We start from the raw sequence: 18,442 nt of genomic DNA, 5'->3' as shown, positions 1-18,442 counted from the left end.
TTACAGGACTGTGTGTGTTTCTAGAATTGAATTTTTAAATTAATATTAAAGATAGAAAAACTATATAAGGCTACTGAAGAGGTTTTTTTTTTTAATTTTACAGGCTTCAGAAAATACATGTATATTCCTAAATTCTCTAAGAAATAACAAGATCTCTCACTCTTGACAAAATAAGAATACAAAGCTTCTTAGCTCCAAACCTTAGCTTAACTTTCAAATCTATTCTGAGTTCATTTTAATATTCAGTTCATAACTTTAGCAAAACCAGAGAGGATCATTTTAAAAGTATTTAAACTAATGAAGAGAAGTTAGTCTCTTGAAGTTCATCTCTTTTTATTAAGAGCCTTGGAATCACCTTAATTTTTTATTGGTTTATACTTTCAAAAGTGAATGCCAATCGCTTCTCGGCCTTTTGGCTAAGATCAAGTGTAAAAGTGAATGCCGAGATTTTTAAACATTTGTGTAATTTACCTTAAGACTTAGGGGGGAAAAGTTTATTTCAAATACTTTTAAGCATAGCTCTCAAATACGTAATAATTTTTTTTTAACAAATTCTGTGTTTCACCAGTATTACATCATATTACATCATATTACAATTTGTGAAAATGAGGATAGAAATAAAACAAAATGAAAATTAGGAAGGATTTTAAAACTCATCATTTTCCGTGACCAACAAATGAGGGGAAAATGATGTACTAATGAGCTTGAGAGGGATTCCTGAGATTTTTTTTTCCCCCAATCTACTTCCAATTTCAATGATATTTCACAGTAATCTTTTACTGTTTATCAGGTTAACGTTAAAACACTTCTGGGGATAGAGATTCCAGAACTCCCTAGATAAATCATTGGCTATTTTGTCCCTATTAGTAGTCATGATGCACTGCTTAAAAATCCCTCATAACTCATTTGCAAATTGCCATTTCTTTTTTTTTTTAATTTTTTAAGTTTAATTTTATTTTTTCAGTGTTCCAAGATTCATTGTTTATACACCACACCCAGTGCTCCATGCAATATGTGCCCTCCTTAATACTCACCACCAGGCTCACCCAACTCCCTACCCTCTTCCCTCCAAAACCCTCAGTTTGTTTCTCAGAGTCCACAGTCTCTCATGGTTCGTCTCCCCTTCCAATTTCCCCCAACTCACTTCTCCTCTCCATCTCCCAACGTCCTCCATGTTATTCCTTATGCTCCACAAGTAAGTGAAACCACAAGTAAGTGACTCTCTCTCCTTGACTTATTTCACTCAGCGTAATCTCCTCCAGTCCTGTCCATGTTGATACAAAAGTTGGGTATTCATCCTTTCTGATGGAGGCATAATACTCCATTATATATATGGACCATATCTTCTTTATCCATTCTTCTGTTGAAGGGCATCTTGACTCTTTCCACAGTTTGGCAACTATGACCATTGCTGCTATGAACATTGGGGTACAGATGGCCCTTCTTTTCTCTACTTCTGTGTCTTTGGGGTAAATACCCAGTAGTGCAATTGCAGGATCATAGGGTAGCTCTATTTTTGATTTTTTAAGAAACCTCCACACTGTTTTCCAAAGTGGCTGCACCAACTTGCATTCCCACCAACAGTGTAAGAGGGTTCCCTTTCTCCACTTTTTTTCCAACACTTGCTGTTTACTGTCTTGTTAATTTTAGCCATTCTAACTGGTGTAAGATCGTATCTCAATGTGCTTTTGATTTGAATCTCCCTGATGGCTAATAATGATGAACATTTTTTCATGTGTCTGTCATTTGTATGTCTTCTTTGGAGAAGTGTTTGTTCATGTCTTCTGCCCATTTTTTGACATGATTATCTGTTGAGTGTTGAGTTTGAGGAGTTCTGTATTGATCTTGGATATCAGCCCTTTGTCTGTAGTGTCATTTGCAAATATCTTCTCCCATTCCATGGGTTACCTCTTTGTTTTGTTGACTGTTTGCTTTGCTGTGCAGAAGCTTTTGATCTTGATGAAGTCCCAAAGGTTCATTTTTGCATTTGTTTCCTTTTGCCTTTGGAGAAATGTCTTGAAGTTGCTGTGGCCGATGTCGAAGAGGTTACTGCCTATGTTCTCCTCTAGTGTTCTGATAGATTTTTCCTCACGTTGAGGTCTTTTATACACTTTGAGTTTATCTTTGTATATGGTATAAGAGAATGGTTGAGTTTCCTTCTTCTATACATAGCTTTCTAATTTTCCAAGCACCATTTATTGAAGAGACTGTCTTTTTTCCACTGGATATTTTGTTCTGCTTTGTTAAAGATTATTTGACCATAGAGTTTCGGGTCTATATCTGGGCTTTCTACTCTGTTCCACTGATCTGAGTGTCTTATTTTTGTGCCAGTATCTCAAATATGTAATAATTTTTGCCAAATTAAACTACTGTATTTTGCTCCAAGAGTATGGCAAATTAGATTCGAATGTTTGTTTAAATATATACATCCTACCTAGAGTTAACATTTTTGTGGGTGAATTTTGGAGATTTGGAGACTTTATATCTGTATCAAGGGTAAACTTCCCAATTTTGTGTATATGAAAGATTTTGCTCAGAATATAAATTATACTTTGCTTTTTTCCAACAGTGAATTTAGTAAAAATCCCCATATTGTGAGTTTTGTTGGAAATCAAGTAACTATAAGAAGAGCTGATGGCTCACTGGTTCACATCAGCATATCACCATATCCTGCTATTCTCCATGAATATGTAAGCAGTTCAAAATGGGAAGATGCTGTAAGACTTTGTCGCTTTGTTAAGGTACTTTACATTTTAGATCTCTAATTATGTATATATTGCATATTTACATATGTCTTTGTGCAAAATAAGAAATGATAACAGCTAAGGGCTGGAAAAAATCATAGGTCTTTTTAATGAGTGAAAACATAAGCAATACAAGGGGATAGATACTGCTGTGTGATTTATTTTGGAAGAAGCTATAGATTAAATGATTCCCAAGTTTTACCATCACAGAGATTTTAATTTATTCAATCTGGGATGAATCCTAGGCATATTTTTTAATTCCTCAGATGGTTTGTACACTTAAGGTTAAGAACCTCTACTTTAGATCAGCAGTTCCCAGCTTGGTTGAATCCAGTCTTATCAAGTATAGTTGACCACAGAACTTTTTAATTTTACATGGCTTAGCAGCCCTTAGAATACACTTTTAAAATGACTTTTAGATGCTTTCCCTTACAATGAGTTGTTGATGGCAATCTGCGATAATAGCATCATCTGAGAACCTATTTCTCTGGTTCCTTGTAAGTTAAATTCTTTGACCTCATCAAAAAGACTGGAGGGTTTATAACCCTTAATTATCTTAAAAGTATGTCAGAAGTTCAAAAATAAATCTTTGATAATTAGAAATGAAAATTTGCAGAAATTTTATTCAAAATAAATTCTTTATGTATTATTAACGTATTTCAACAAAGTAGTCACATGTAATTTCCACATCATTAATTAAATCAGTAGTTTTTCAGTGCCATGCTCAGCAAAGTTTAATTTTTTCATTAAAAAGCAACTTTAATGTATTTTAAATCATTGCTTATTTTAAGGCAGTTCTGCTCATCATTGAAATAATTGTTCTCCTATTTCACTTTAGGAGCAAACCATGTGGGCTTGCCTAGCTGCTATGGCAGTTGCTAACAGAGATATGACCACTGCAGAAATAGCCTACGCAGCAATTGGTGAAGTAAATAATGTTTACTTATCTGTATGTTTGTGGTTTTTCTTACCATAATTTGTTACATTGCTGTCACTACCCACTTTGTATATTGTTTTCTTTTTTTAGATTGATAAAGTTCAGTACATTAATTCTATAAAAGAGCTTCCATCTAAAGAATCAAAAATGGCTCACATATTAATGCTTAGTGGGAATATACAGGAGGCTGAAATGATACTTCTTCAGGCTGGCCTTGTTTATCAAGCAATCCAGATCAATATCAATCTCTATAACTGGGAAAGGTAATAAAAATGTTTTTCATCAATTCTAAAACCCAACTGATCTTAATATATTCTTCTGTCTACCACTTGGAAAACTACATTTTCCACTGTACTCAATAGTTTTCTTAACATCACAGAAGAATTTATTCACATTTCTATTGGTGAGAAGTTTGCCACTGAAGATTTATGCCTTCTCTAAACTTGCGATTGATTAGAAGTTGAAGTGTGAAGAAGAAAAGAGAGGCTAGGATGTCTCCCGAATTTCTGACTTCAGTAACTGGATAGATGGTGGTATTATTAGTGGATTTGGAAGGGAATATAGTGAATTCAGTGTTAGGCATGTTGGATTTGAAGTATTTGTGAGGAGATAGAGATGTGATAATCGCCCAGGGAGCACTGTGATGGGTCCACGCAGGCCATGTGCGCCCCTCTTTTTTTTTTTTTTTTTTTGGGCTCCACACGTGGGACTTTACTGGGGCCGTTACAGGCCGAATCAGTCGGGCACGCCGCTGCGCCGGGGATCCTGGCTCTGCCTCTGCCGCTGCTCCTCCAGGAGTTTGTCCTGGATGTTGTCGCCCCTGGGGCTGCCGTCGGGGCTCTGCTTTTTCTCCGGAAACAGGTCGGGGAACGTGAAGGTTTGTCCATGGGCCAGCTGCACATAGGCCATCTTGTAGTCTGGTCTCTTCACCCTGACGTTCCTGTGGTCCCTCTTCCTGTTGGAACCATGCTGCACCCTTGTCCGCACGGTGACCACAGGCATGTTGTAGATACGCTCAAGGTAATTCCGGAGGTCCACCCTGGTGATCTCCATGGGGATCCGAAACTGAAACTGCATGGTGTCCTAGGGCTGGGCGGTGCCCGACCGCACCAGCCGAATGAAGAAGTTTGTTAGAAAGACGCGGAGCTGGGGGTTACCCAGCTGGTACAGGGGGCACAGCACGTTATGCGCCATCGCCGGTTTCCGGGCCGCGGATGCTCAGAAGATAGATTTGAACTGGGGATGTAGATTTAGGAGTCATCAGCAAATGGATAGCGCTTAAAGGCAGAAGAATGGATGCAATTACTTGGGAAATGTGTAGAGTAAGAAGATCAACTACGTTTATGGGATGGGCGAAAGAGGAGAAATCTGCTGAAAAACTGGGATGAAGCAGTCATACTGGCAGGGAGAGGTACAGCCATGAGAAGAGATTTGTGATGCTAAGGAAGAAAGGCAGTAGGATTTGAAATGAGGAGTGCACAGTAGTAGCCTTCTCTGCATTAGGCTTCAACACAGATTGCTTTCAAAACAAAGTGGCATGCTTCTTCTCTCTGACATATTAGGTCATTCTCTCAGATATGTCTCTTGGTAAAAAAAGAAAAAAAAAAAAAAGAAAGAAAGCTATAGGGCTTATACACACCTGAAATTACATTATAAAATTGGCATGCTGATTTTTCCAGGTTTGAAATGTCTTTCATCATCTTGTCTCAACCTCTACCCTACAATTTTTTTAAAAGCAGATCCCAGTAATCAGATCACTTTATCTATAATATTTCAGTATGTATCTCAAGGTTTTTTAAAAAATCTAGCCACAGTACCATGGTCACATTTTAAAGAATTAACAATAATTCTATTCAGTGTTGTTATTTCTTTGATTGTCTCGTGAATGTTTTGATTTGTTTTATGGTTTCTTTTGTTCAGGATCCAGAAAAGGTCCATACCTTATGATTGATTGATGTGTTCTCAAGTTTCTTTTCATCTTAATAGGTTTTCCTCTTTCTTGTGTTTTCTTGTAATTTTCCCACTGCAGAAACTGGGCCAATAGAGTTTTCCCATAGTCTGGATTCTGTTAATTACATCTTTGTGGTGACATTTGACATGTTCCTCTGCCCCTTGAATTAGCCATATTGGTGTTGAATCTAGAAACTTGATTAGATTCGAGTTTAACTTTTTTTTTCCTTTTGGTAAGGCTTAGTCAGAGGTGGTATTCAATATATTTTCACAGTGACTGGTTGCCTGTGTTTTTCTGTTGATCATTACCCAGATCCATTAATTGGAATGAATTAATTAATGATCATTACCCAGATCCATTAATTAATTAGAATTCTAGAAGGATAGAATTTAAGTATTGGATGAAAAATATATTACATTGCTTTTCCGATCCCTGAATTTCTATATTTATTTAAGTCCTTTAGAAGGGAACAGATTTCATTTTGTTAATATATGTTATTCCATTTGAGAAGTACAGTCCTGCTGGTTTGTATTTCTGTCATTCCTATTTGAATTTGAAAATTACCTGCAACCAGGGTGGCTCAGATGGTTAAGCATTTGCCTTTGGCTCAGGTCATGATCCTGGGGTCCTGGGATCAAGCCCCACATCAGGCTCCCAGTTCAGCGGGGACTCTGCATCTCCCTTTCCCTCTGCCTCTCCCCCTGCTCATGCTCTCTCACTTTCTGTATCTGTCTCAAAAGGATAAATAAAATCTTAAAAAAAAAAAAAGGGAAAAATAAAATTACCTGCAACCTAATAGGTTATACCCTTAAAGAGTTGTAGGTAAGCAAGTCATCTATTTGATGTTCACTTTGGACATCTGGTGGTAGTCTGTTCTCAAAAATTGAAGTTAAGAGAGGTAGAAATTTTATATAAGTATTAGTAAAAAAATAATTTTTCTACTTCTACCAGTTATATAAAGTGATTTTGCTTCATTCAAGTTATATAAAAGATCATATTTTGAAGTTATAAAATCTTTTTATATAACTTCCTTCTATTTAAAATCAGAGAGGATACATGGATTTATTCCAGCACCATAATCTAATGTCACATTTGTTTGGTTGCCAAATAACCATTTTAAAACTAGAGACAGGCTGTTCCCATAACCCTTATATAATTTGGAGTGAATTCCCTCCTCTGTGTGATAAAGAAACATTTTTTTACCCAGTGTATGCTTTTAGAGAACATTTAAAATAGCACATATAATTTGAATGCTTACCATTAGCTATTGCTCTTCAATCAGATAATACATATTTTATAATAATGACTATCATATAGATAATACTTAACATCTAGTATCTAAATGCAGTATTAGACCTCATACTCTTTTCTGCATAATTAAATGTACTGATGTTCCATAACAAATTACCTCTTTGGAGAGAATTTTCTTTCTGAAAAGCCCCAACCCAGAATAGATGCTTACATATTCCCCACTTGGAATACTTCTGGTTTGGCACAACAAAAATTCCTTCCCCAGTTGTGCTCAGTCATAAAAAAAGGAGCAGGAAATGGCATATTTCAGGTGCCAAAGGGCTGGTTCGCCAGAGTCTCCACTCACACATCCACACTGGAGACAGAGCCTTAGGGATATATAGAGGGTGATAGGGGACAGGATTAGGATTAAACATCTTTATTTCTGCTGCTCATTTTTTGATACTTTGTGAATTGGTTTTGCCTTCATTTCACTTCCGTTCTTCTATGTTGCAGTACTTCTACATTCTTTTCTGTGTATTCTCTTTTTCTCTGAAAGACTTAAAGTCACAGAGGAAGGAGGGAACTTTGTGAGGAGTTTGTGATGGGTAGCAAATACTGATCCTTGGAATTAGCCATATGGTTTATGTAAATATATTTTTTAAGAAATCATTGTGTTGAATATTGGCATTATCATTTGTATTACACATGACTTATATTCTTAATTTTTATATTATCTTTAATATTTCTTTCAGTTGTCTACCAACTGTCAATTAATGCACAGGGCATATCTAAAATACTTTTTAAAGTGAATATTTAGGCCAAATCAAAGCATGCTAAAAATGAAACACATTTTCCTACTGGAGGGTCACATGTTGCAAAAAAAATCTAGTCAGTAGTTACTGTTGTCTAAAAGAACAGATTTATAATATTTGCGTCTGATAAATAAATCATGACTGGCCTATTCAGAAGTAATATGTCATATTAGGAGACAAGGGAACTTGAAAAAGAATGTGCTTTAACATCATACTTAGAAACAAGATTACAGGTTACCTGGGTGGCTCAGTCTGTTGAGATTGGCCTTCAGCTCAGGTCATGATCCTGGAACCCCAGGATTGAGCCCTACATCAGGCTCCCTGCTCCACGGGAGTCTGCTTTCCCCTCTGACCCTCCTCCCTTTCATGCTCTCACGCACTTGCTCTCTCTCTAATAAATAAATCTTTAAAAAAACACACACACAACAAGATTACAGTGAACAATATAGTATTGATACATATTAATTGGATTATAAATTTTAAATGGCTATTAACTTTTTCTAAGAACCAAATGGCAAAAGGCATTTGTCAGATTTTTATTATCCACAAATTTTAGTTTTATATTTTAAATTTGCTGTGTTATATCATAAAGGATATCAGTATTTAATTGAATATTAAGCAGAATGAATTCTAGACCTTAGATAAATTCTAGAACAATAAATTATAGACTTAAAAAATGGTTAAGATAGTTAAACCACTTACATTGGGGGGGAAGTCTATTCACGTGAATTTTATTATGATTTCAATGAATTTTTCAATGAACATTGATCATACATATACTCTGGAGTACTCACCAAAGAGAAATAAAACTCAGATTTCCCTTCAATAAGAGACAGACTCATAAATAATAATAATATACTGTAAGTAGTGCTGTAGAAATAATAGTATGCATAAAATGTTATGGAACACAGATCAGGGAGAAGAGATCATATTTGATCTGAACCTGGAAGTATAAGTAGTGTAAGTAGGAATTTGAAGTATAAGTAGGGATTTGCAAGATGGGTGAGGTAGGGAATGGTGTGTTCCATATTGAGGAATGAGTGGGGAGGGACCAACATAGACCATTTGTCCCACTGTCTTATCCCAAAACTACTGTGTATTGATGCTAATACAGGCAATGCTGGTAATCTGTTTTGTTTCTCATTATAGGGCACTTGAATTGGCTGTAAAATACAAAACACATGTTGATACAGTTCTTGCTTACCGTCAAAAGTTTTTGGAGACATTTGGTAAACAGGAAACTAATAAACGATATTTGCAGTATGCAGAAGGTGTAAGTATTATACAGTATTTTATGATAATGTAAATGCTTTATAAGTATATATACTATTTATCTTAATAAGACAAAATTGGAATAATTCATACCAAATCTCTAAAACATAACTTTTGCCTTATGATATTATAGTCTTATTTTAACTCTGTAATTATAGTACTGATTTTTTCCGGAATCTTAAAGCCATATGTTTTGTTTTGTTTTTCAAGATTTTATTTATTTATTTGAGAGAGAGTGAGAGAGACAGAGCACAAGTAGGGGGAGGGGCAGAGGGAGAGGAAGCCAGCCACTGGGCTTGATCCTGGGACTCCAGGAAGGCAGGTGCTTAACCAACTGAGCCACCTAGGCGCGCTGTAAAGCGATGTTTTGATTAACTCAAGTCTGTTTTCATTTTATTTAATTTGTGTTAAAGTTGGGTGCTAATTGATATTTTTATATAAACAATATAAATGGCTGGGAAAAAGGTTTCTGACTCCTGAATTTTGTCTTCTACTAGCTGCCCCTCTGCTCCAGGGGAAATACATAAACACACAGGGCATTGGCCAGATAATGGATACTTTGTCACTTTGCAAAATTTTAGGGAGCTGGTTCGCACCTGGAGAAGGGCCTAGCCCAGGGAGACCTCACTGCCTAGAACTAAAGAAGGCTAAACTTGCCTTTCGAATCCCTGCCAGAATCTGAGGTTTCATCACTATAATTAGAAGAAAGTCATTCCAGTATATATCAGCCGACAAGGAGAGGTGGAGCAGTTTGCCTAGGTACCTAGAGCAGGACTGTTGTTCGCCACTGGCTTAGATCCATCTAGGCTCAGTCTACAGAATAAACGGTTCACCTCTAGCCATGCAGACCCAGGAGCCTTGTCATCCCAAGACTGGGGCAGCCTTGCTCCCAGCTCTGTGAACAGGTTGATTTTCATAGCCTTTTATTCATTCATTTATTCAAAAAGTCTGTATGAGTATTCACTCTGGCCAGGTACTATGCTGGATGCTGAGTCAGATAGGACTTCTGTTTTTGTGGAGCTTGTAGATGATGTGGGAGTGCTGCTTCTTGGAGACAGAATAAAATGGAATGTTCTGACCTGTCCTAAAGGGCAGGGTAAATTAGATGGATCCTGGGAAGAGCAAAGAAGGTAGGGAGAAGGTACCTATGATGTCCACTAAAGCCAACATCATCCATTTGCTATATGACTTGAGAAACTCCATCTTTCTCCTCTTGTATAGATTAAAGCACAGTTCTTTCCTACTATGGGTCTTTCACATGTGAGTCTCCTTTACTATTCATTCACAAAGAACACTTCATTTCTGGTCACCTCATGTGTGGCTTTGTCCCCCATGCCAACAAACAATTCTCCAACACCAGCTGGGTGTCCTATCTATAATTTAACTCAACTCTGACACTGTCTACCTGGAGATAGTATCAGATTCCACAGGTAAAGGGCTCGGTCCCACAGGATTGTACCCCACCCCATCAGATGCTGGTTGCAAGCCCAGGTTATCACCTGTGCTTCTAAGACTAACTAGTTATAGGTCAGAGGTTCCAGTAACCCCTGCTTTAGGTTTCACATGCCAGTCACAAGTCCAGGTTTTTAGCTGCACTTCCAGCTCACAGCCTATAATTCAGAGGTCCCATGTCTCTTTTGTTTGATTAATGTGCTCACAGAACTAAGGGAAACATTTACTTACGTTTATTTAAAACACAAGTTTAAGGGCACCTGGGTGGTTCATTCGTTAAGCATCTGCGTTTGGCTCAGGTCCTGATCCCAGGGTCCTGAGATCAAGCCCCACATGGGGGTCCCTGCTTGGCATGGCTTCTCTCTCTCCCAGTCCCCCTGCCTGTTTTCCTTCTCCTGCTGTGTCTCTCTCTGTCAAATCAATAAATAAAAAATCTTAAAAAACAATAAAATAAAATAGAAGTTTATTAAAGGATATGATAAAGGCTATGGATGACAACCAGATGGAAAGATAGTCAGGGCAAGGTTTGGGAAGGCCCTAACTTCAGAAGCTCCTGTCTCTTCAAAGTGGGGTGTGTCGTCCTCCCAGTGTGGATGTGTTCACCAAACCAGAAGCCCTTTGAACCCTGTACTTTGGAATTTTATGGCAGCTTCATCCCATAGATGTGATATATCATTAACTCCATTTTCAGCACTTCTCCTTGCTCAAGAGGATGGGGATCAGGATTGAAAATTCCTAGCTTCTGGGCGCCTGGGTGGCTCAGTGGGTTAAGCCGCTGCCTTCGGCTCAGGTCATGATCTCAGGGTCCTGGGATCGAGTCCCACATCGGGCTCTCTGCTCAGCAGGGAGCCTGCTTCCTTCTCTCTCTCTCTCTCTGCCTGCCTCTCAGTGTACTTGTAATTTCTCTCTGTCAAATAAATAAATAAAATCTTAAAAAAAAAAAAAAAAAGAAAAGAAAATTCCTAGCTTCTAATCATGGCTTGGTCTTTTTGGTGACCAGCCCCCATGCAGGAGCCATCCAAGAACTCAATCTGGAGTTGTCTCTCTCTCCTTTTTTTTTCTTTTTTTTAAATTTTATTCATTTATTTGAGGGAGAGAGAGAGAGAGCACAAGCGGTGGGGGGGAGGCAGTGGGAGAAGCAGAGTCCCAAGGATCAGGGACCCCAATGGGGGGCTCCATCCCAGGATCCCAGGATCATGACCCAAGCTGAAGACAGCACTTAACTGACTGAGCCACCAGTCACCCTGGAGTTGTCTCTTTAAAAGACAAAAATGCTCCTTGGGACTGAGCCACCCAGTGGGTTAAAGCCTCTGTCTTCAGTTCAGGTCATGATCTCAGGGTCCTGGGATTGAGCCCCCCATTGGGTTCTCTGCTCAGCGGGGAGCCTGCTTCTCCCTCTCTGCCTGCCTCTCTGCCTACTTGTGATCCCTCTCTCTGTCAAATAAGTAAGTAAAATCTTTTTAAAACAGAAAAAAAAAAATGCTCCTTTAACTCGGGAAATTGCAAAGGTTGCAGGAGCCCTGTGTCAGTAACCAAGGTCAAAGACCAAATATTAGAACAAAAGATGCTCCTAGTGTTCTTATCACTTAGGAAATTAAGAGTTTCAGGAGTTCTCTGCCTGGAACTGGGAGCCGAAACCAATATATATATTTTCTGTTATCTCACACCATATTTAGCACACTGAGTGTTGTGATCTACATTTTTGCACTTCAGAACCGTTCACAAGGTAGTAAAGACTTTGGGACCATCCTTAGAGTTTCTTCAATGCAGTTTCAACATCTGGATCTGGGATAGACATGAGTTGTCTATTTCTTGGTAGGAAGGAGTGTATTTTTTTGTTTGTTTGTTTATTTGAGAGACACTTGTGGGCTGAGCAGGGAGCCAAACGATTGGATGCAGGGCTCAATTCCAGGACTCCCAGATCCTGACCTTAGCCAAAGGCAGACGTTTAACAGACTGAGCCTCCCAGGTACCCAGAAAGGAGTGTATTTTACAGATGTTCCACAGACTTTTTGTTTCATTCAGAACTTCAGTACTGAAAATGAATCCTCTAAGAGTTTGGGCTCTGAGAACTTACTATACTATTGGGACAAATTCAGGGCCCCTGGGATCCCTGAGGACGACACTCTTAATTCACAGAATATAACAGCCGCCACTACCACTACAGGGCTAAGCAGACCAGAGAATCACCGATCACTTGATCTTTTTGTCACAGTTTTGAAAAAATGATGAGATGTTAAAACTGAGCACTTGGGGCACCTGGGTGGCTCAGTGGGTTAAGCCTCTGCCTTCGGCTTAGGTCATGGTCTCAGGGTCCTGGGATCGAGCCCTGCATCGGGATCTCTGCTCAGCAGGGATCCTGCTTCCCCCCTCTCTCTGCTGGCTTCTCTTATGATCTCTTTTTCTATCAAATAAATAAATAAAATCCTTTAAAATTTTTTTAAAAGAACAGCATTCACATTAAATTCACTTGATTGCCTAATTTTTAAACAGATTCATACTACTCTGTTTCTTCATCATCCTTGCCATCAATATTTTTTTTTTTTTTGGTATTTTCACATTGGGTGCTTTAGAGGATGTAGAAAATATAATACTTACCTTCAAATTTTTAATTATCATAATTTATAAATATTGTATTATTATAATCAAAATATTTTAGATAACAAAAATTTAACATTGTTACCTTTTTTCTTATTATCTATGTATGCAGCTGTTACCAAAATGTAATAACTTCAATCACAAGAGTGGCAGAAATCTTCAAATGGGGTAACTAGAACAACATGACTTTGTGGTATTTTGAGGGTTTTTTTTTTAAACCCTGAAACTATATAGGTTACCTTGACTCCCCATGGTCCTGTGTTCTAATATCCTCCTTTTTTTTCTTCATTAATGTAATTTGGAAGCTAACTAGAAATTACAAAGCAGTATTTTAAGATGAAAATTACTTTTTACTTAAAAATTCCCACTGTTTATCTAAGCCAAAATTTTGATTATATAAACTTGAGAACTATGAGTTGAATACAAAGAGATCATTAAAAACTGAGAAATTAGGGGAGCCTGGGTAGCTCAGTCAGTTGAGCATCTGACTTTCTCTCAGCTCAGGTCCTGATCTCAGGGTCATAAGATCCAGCCCTACAATGGGCTCTGTGCTGAACGTGGAGCTTGCTGGAGGTTCTTTCTCTCCCTCTCGCCCTACCCATTCTCACTTTCTCTCTCTCTCTCTCTCTCACACACACACACACACACGCGCGCGCACACCCAAAAGAAATAAATCTTTTTTAAAAACTGAGAAATTCTGGATATGGGGTGAATTCTTGTGGCTCGCAGTGCATAGTGTGAAACCTTATATGTGAAAAGTTTCATATGCAATTGTACTTACGAGCTCTGAAATGTTATTTGGACATTTCTGGGATTCATACAAAATGGACTGTCTTCTAAGAACCCTAACTAGAGTCATTATCCCTGGTCTACAATAGTGTTCAATAAATATTTGTAAAATAATCTGCAATTCTGGCAAATAAAATTTACTCTACCGAATATATTCTGTACAAGAAGAAAAGCAGAAAAACCAGGAAATGTTTAAAACATTATTCCAGGAGAAAGAAAACAGTGGAAATATAAACAAACCAATAGCTTGGGGGCAGAATTTCAGAAGGTATAGAATTTTGAAAAAGATTGAGAAGTTCAGACACACTACTTTAGACATAGCTACTTTCTAAGCTCTTTTGCAGGCTTTAAAGCCTTATAACTTTATGAGGTCCTGAGACACAAAACCCAAGAGAAATTGTTAGGTGATAGCTCATCTGCACTTTGGGCAGACAATGTACTCCCCTTGCTACTTTGAATATAAAAGTAAACATGGCAGACGCTGACCAGGTAGGAGATTACTATAATAGATCCACCAGAAGATGGAAAGGGTAAGATTAATGTAAAAAAAAATTTTTAAAAATCGGTTGTAAAATCAAGAGAACACTGTGGCTCGGGGTGGGAGGAGAGGTGGTTAAGTTGGCCAGCAAGACATTTGAGAGCAACTTCAACATTTCTAATATGGGTGACTGGTGGAGAGATACCATTAATCTAGATAAGGAACATGAAAATATACATGTTTTAGACCTTTTGAGTTTGAATACATGAAAATACACATTTTTTGTTTGAAGTCCCAGTAGGGTATCCAGGCGGAGATACGTAATGGGCAATTGGAAATATAATTGTGAATACTGAAGATATTGACAAAGGAGCAATCAGGACGTGATAAATAGATTTATGGTCATGACCATGTAGGCATAGTAGAAGCTATGTGAGTTGATGTGATCTCCTAGGGAAAGTATAAAAAGGTTGTGGTTGGAACCCTGATGAATACTAACAGTTCGGAGTTTGTCTAGGGAAAAGATACAGGAGGGGAAAAGAACATTTAGAAAACTGGAAAAAACATTTAGAAAGGACAGCGCAAACCAGGAGTGAGTGATATAAAGTCTGGGAGATTTTTCAAAGCGCTGTGGTCAACAAGGTCCAGGGAATGTTTCTACACTAGAGCCGTTTTCTTCCTTTTGTCATCATGCTCTTCCCCAGATACAAGCATGGACTCATTCGTCTCTTGTAGGTCTTCAAATCAGCTTCTCAGGGAGGCTTGTTCTTACCATTCTGTTTGAAACATAACACCCATTCCCCATAATGCCACACCAGGCGCCACACACTGTTTCCCTTCCCTGTTTTCAAAACTCTTACCACTTCTCACATTTTGTATATTTTTATAGACTCCATTGTTACCTTTGCTATTCTTTCTATGAAGACTGATTTTTATCTTTTGGTTCACTGATGAATCATTGCACCTAGAACAATCTTTGGCATATAGTAAGCACCAAATATTTTTTGACTGCGTAGTTGAATCATATATAGGATGAGAATAAAAATACTTAATCGTGGCATTAGTGAAAAGTTTATGAAGTATAGTAGGAACATGGCCACATTACAGTGTTCTGGGGAGAAAATGAGAGTCAGGAATGAGAAGAATGAGAGTGGTGGTTTGCAGGGAGACAGTATTGAGGGGGAAGGATGTAAGGAGCAGCCAGTGAAGAGAAGGAAATTGAATATGTAAGTGATAACTGAAGGCAGATGTCCCTTCTGGGGAAGTGGAAGAAGATGGGATTGGGGACATATGTGAAGAGGTTAGCCTAAGACAGAAGTTGAAAGAGCTAGAGATGGATACAGATGTAGATAAGTTTGTGTGAAGAAGGAAATTAAGTGAATTCATGTCTGATGGCCGCTGTATTCTCTGTAAAGAGGAAGCTGATTTTCAGCAGAGAGTAAGAGAGCGGATGGAAAGCCATTTGGTATGATTTTGAAACACTTCCATGTGAATAAGAATAATTTACCAGGGACTAGAATAAGAAGTGCCAAATAGTACTGACCCTCCCTATAGTATAAAAAGATGTATCTTCGTTTAGAAGTCAGTCACTTGAAAGTTGTCATGAGTACATCCTTATCTAATACCCACTAGTAAAAATACTCTAAGAACTAAATTATCTGTAGAACACTATTCTAAAACTGGATTAATGCCAGAGTGAAAATGAAACATTTATTTTCAGTAGGATAGCTATCAACTGACACACTCATCTGTACTATGACAAGTGACTAATACAGATATCATCAATTTGCTTGATGGACTTCTGGTGCAACAGAGCGACAGTTGTATAGTGCACGGTTAATGTATGGTTTTATTGTGATGGATTTGAGAAACGAGTTTAAGTCAATTCAAGGCTGGAAGAAAGCCAAGACATTAATCAAGTTTTGTCTTTCTCTTTGCGAATGTTTTGTTAGACATAGAAATGAGTGTTTTGCCGTTTAAAAATATAAAAAAATTGACCCAAATATCCACAAATTACAGAAATTTAGTTGAAGGATATTAGAATAAAAAAGAACCACATACTTAGTTCCATCAACTTCCAGCACAAAATAAAAGAGGTGTGGGGGTACCTGGGAAGCTCAGTTAAGCTCTGACTCTTGATTTCTGCTCATGTCATGATCTCAGAGTTGTAGGACAGGACTGCTTCTGGCTCCACGCTCAGCAGAGTCTGCTTGAGATTGTCTCTCTCTTTCTCTCTCCCTTTGCCCCTCCCCCCTGTGTACGTGCTCTCTCTCTCCCATCCTCCCTCTCTCATATAAAGCTTTACAAAAAAAAAAAAAAAAAGGCATGGGGTCCTGATAAGGTTAAATTAATCTCCCAGGTACTTGAAAGAAATCCACTCAGGCAGCATGTAGTACTTCAGTCTGGTTTAATGCTACTTATTTCACACAACTCTGCTATGTGGAGGTGAAAAACCTATTCACTTTCGGCTCAGTCTCAAAGTTTGGGTTTATTTCATTGTAAATCAGTTAGTTTAATCTAGGCCCCAATTTTTCTGTGTCTTTCCTGAGAGAATACACATTCCTAAAGCAGTGATCTCCAAACTTTTATAAACAATAGAATGCTTTTTCCTAAATAAATTGTTCGTAGAACTCAGAGCGGAGTCCATTGCTAACATCCAGTGTAATGAGCTTAGGGGAAAGGTAGGGCAGAGGGTACTGCATCATGGATCAAAGGGAAGAACAGGGGTGCCTGGCTGACTCTGGATCTCCCATTTGTGAGTTTGAGCTCCAGGTTGGGCCTCGAGTTCTTAAGAAAAAAAAAAAAAAAAGGAAACAAGAATGGTAACACTTGTGATTGTTTTTGTGTCCCCAGCCTTGCTTACCCACTGTGCTTCCTTTAATATCTTTTTTGCCATTGTCTAAACCTTCACCATGTCTATATTACTTAAAAAGTTGTTGCCAAGCAGCCACATTTTCAGAGTATGCTCAGGAGAAGCAAGTGCTCCTCTATCCTTCCTTATAGCTAGGCTTCTAATGGAAACCTCAGTATTTAAGAGGTGAAGTGCTAACCCATGGCTTCATGGCGAGGACCCTGTCCATTTTTCTCCTTTTTCACCTCTTCTTGTCCCTGAGGCACCAGTGCTGAATCCTAAGACTCCAGGGTACTCTGTAGATATACCTTCTATAAATAGCTACAACTAGATTTTGGTCTTTTCAATCATAGTAAGTATCTTTGCCTTTTGTTGTAGTAATTGTTCTCTTTGATCTTATTCTTAAAGGTATTTTTTTTAGCATTTTATGACTTGTCTTTCATGCTCTCTTTTTTTGCTAGTGATTTAGAAGCTATTTTATTTTTGTTTGCTCTTGGTTACCTTGAATTAAGCAAAAATATGTTATACTATATCAGTATGTTTCTTCTTTTCTTCTTTTGCAGCTCCAAATAGATTGGGAGAAAGTCAGAGCCAAAATTGAGATGGAAATTACTAAAGAACGAGAGCGATCATCCAGCAGCCAGTCCGGCAAGAATATAGGTCTAAGGCACTAAATTTCTTGCTTACCTCGAAGAAGTTTTACCTTTTGAAACTAATTCTGATTAATCAAGGATTATCATATTTTCAGTGCTAAAAAAAAGGCAGTATCTTTAAGTATAAGCACTTGCTATGCAATACTAAAAGTACATTCAAAAAGACTAATCACAAAGTAATTGACATAATTTTGTCTTTTATATATTTTAGTCCAATAATTAGCAAAATATTCTTATGTTTATGTAGTGTTGCTTACATTCCAGTTTTTTGTCTATTATTTTATCCCTGAATCTTCAGCATGAACAAATATTAATTCTGATAATAAAACATTGGACTCTTAAAAATGTACATTATCATTAATTTTTATTCAACCTCTAAATTATAAGATGTTCCAAAAGTTAATTTATACAAGAAAAATACATGAGGATGGATTTATGAAAATGTATGTATATTTGTACATCAGTGTTCATAGCAGGATAATTCACAGTAGCAAAAACATGGAGAAAAAATGTCTATCACCAGAGGAATAGATAAACAAAATGTGGTAGAGACATACAGTGGAATACTATTCAGCCTTTAAAAGGAAGGGAATTCTGACACATGCTACAACATGGATGAACCTTGAAAATACTGTGCGAAGTGAAATAAACCAAATATGACCCCACTTATAT

At 37.7% G+C, this 18,442-nt stretch overlaps 1 protein-coding gene and 1 pseudogene across 14 annotated transcripts in view; one reads left to right on the top strand and one right to left on the bottom strand.

Annotated features, from left to right (window-relative positions):
• The window catches only part of IFT80 (intraflagellar transport 80), a 125,284-nt gene extending 107,169 nt beyond the window's left edge, over positions 1-18,115 (top strand). For all 13 annotated transcript variants that reach the window (XM_082687568.1, XM_082687574.1, XM_082687571.1 and 10 more), the window contains 5 exons: positions 2,570-2,741; positions 3,583-3,672; positions 3,772-3,944; positions 8,827-8,950; positions 17,681-18,115. In XM_082687568.1, the coding sequence (XP_082543694.1) occupies positions 2,570-2,741; positions 3,583-3,672; positions 3,772-3,944; positions 8,827-8,950; positions 17,681-17,791 (670 nt within the window). In that variant the 3' untranslated portion in view covers positions 17,792-18,115. The remainder of the gene's footprint in view (positions 1-2,569; positions 2,742-3,582; positions 3,673-3,771; positions 3,945-8,826; positions 8,951-17,680) is intronic.
• LOC309842916 (large ribosomal subunit protein uL23m pseudogene) lies at positions 4,353-4,925 on the bottom strand (annotated as a pseudogene). Its single transcript has one exon. The product of its transcript is annotated as a large ribosomal subunit protein uL23m pseudogene (transcript).
• Positions 18,116-18,442: the final 327 nt, after the last annotated feature.

This window comes from Mustela nivalis (assembly GCF_964662115.1).
Source record: "Mustela nivalis genome assembly, chromosome: 1".
Classification (NCBI taxonomy): Eukaryota; Metazoa; Chordata; class Mammalia; order Carnivora; family Mustelidae; genus Mustela; species Mustela nivalis.
This window is presented reverse-complemented; position numbering and strand designations above follow the sequence as displayed.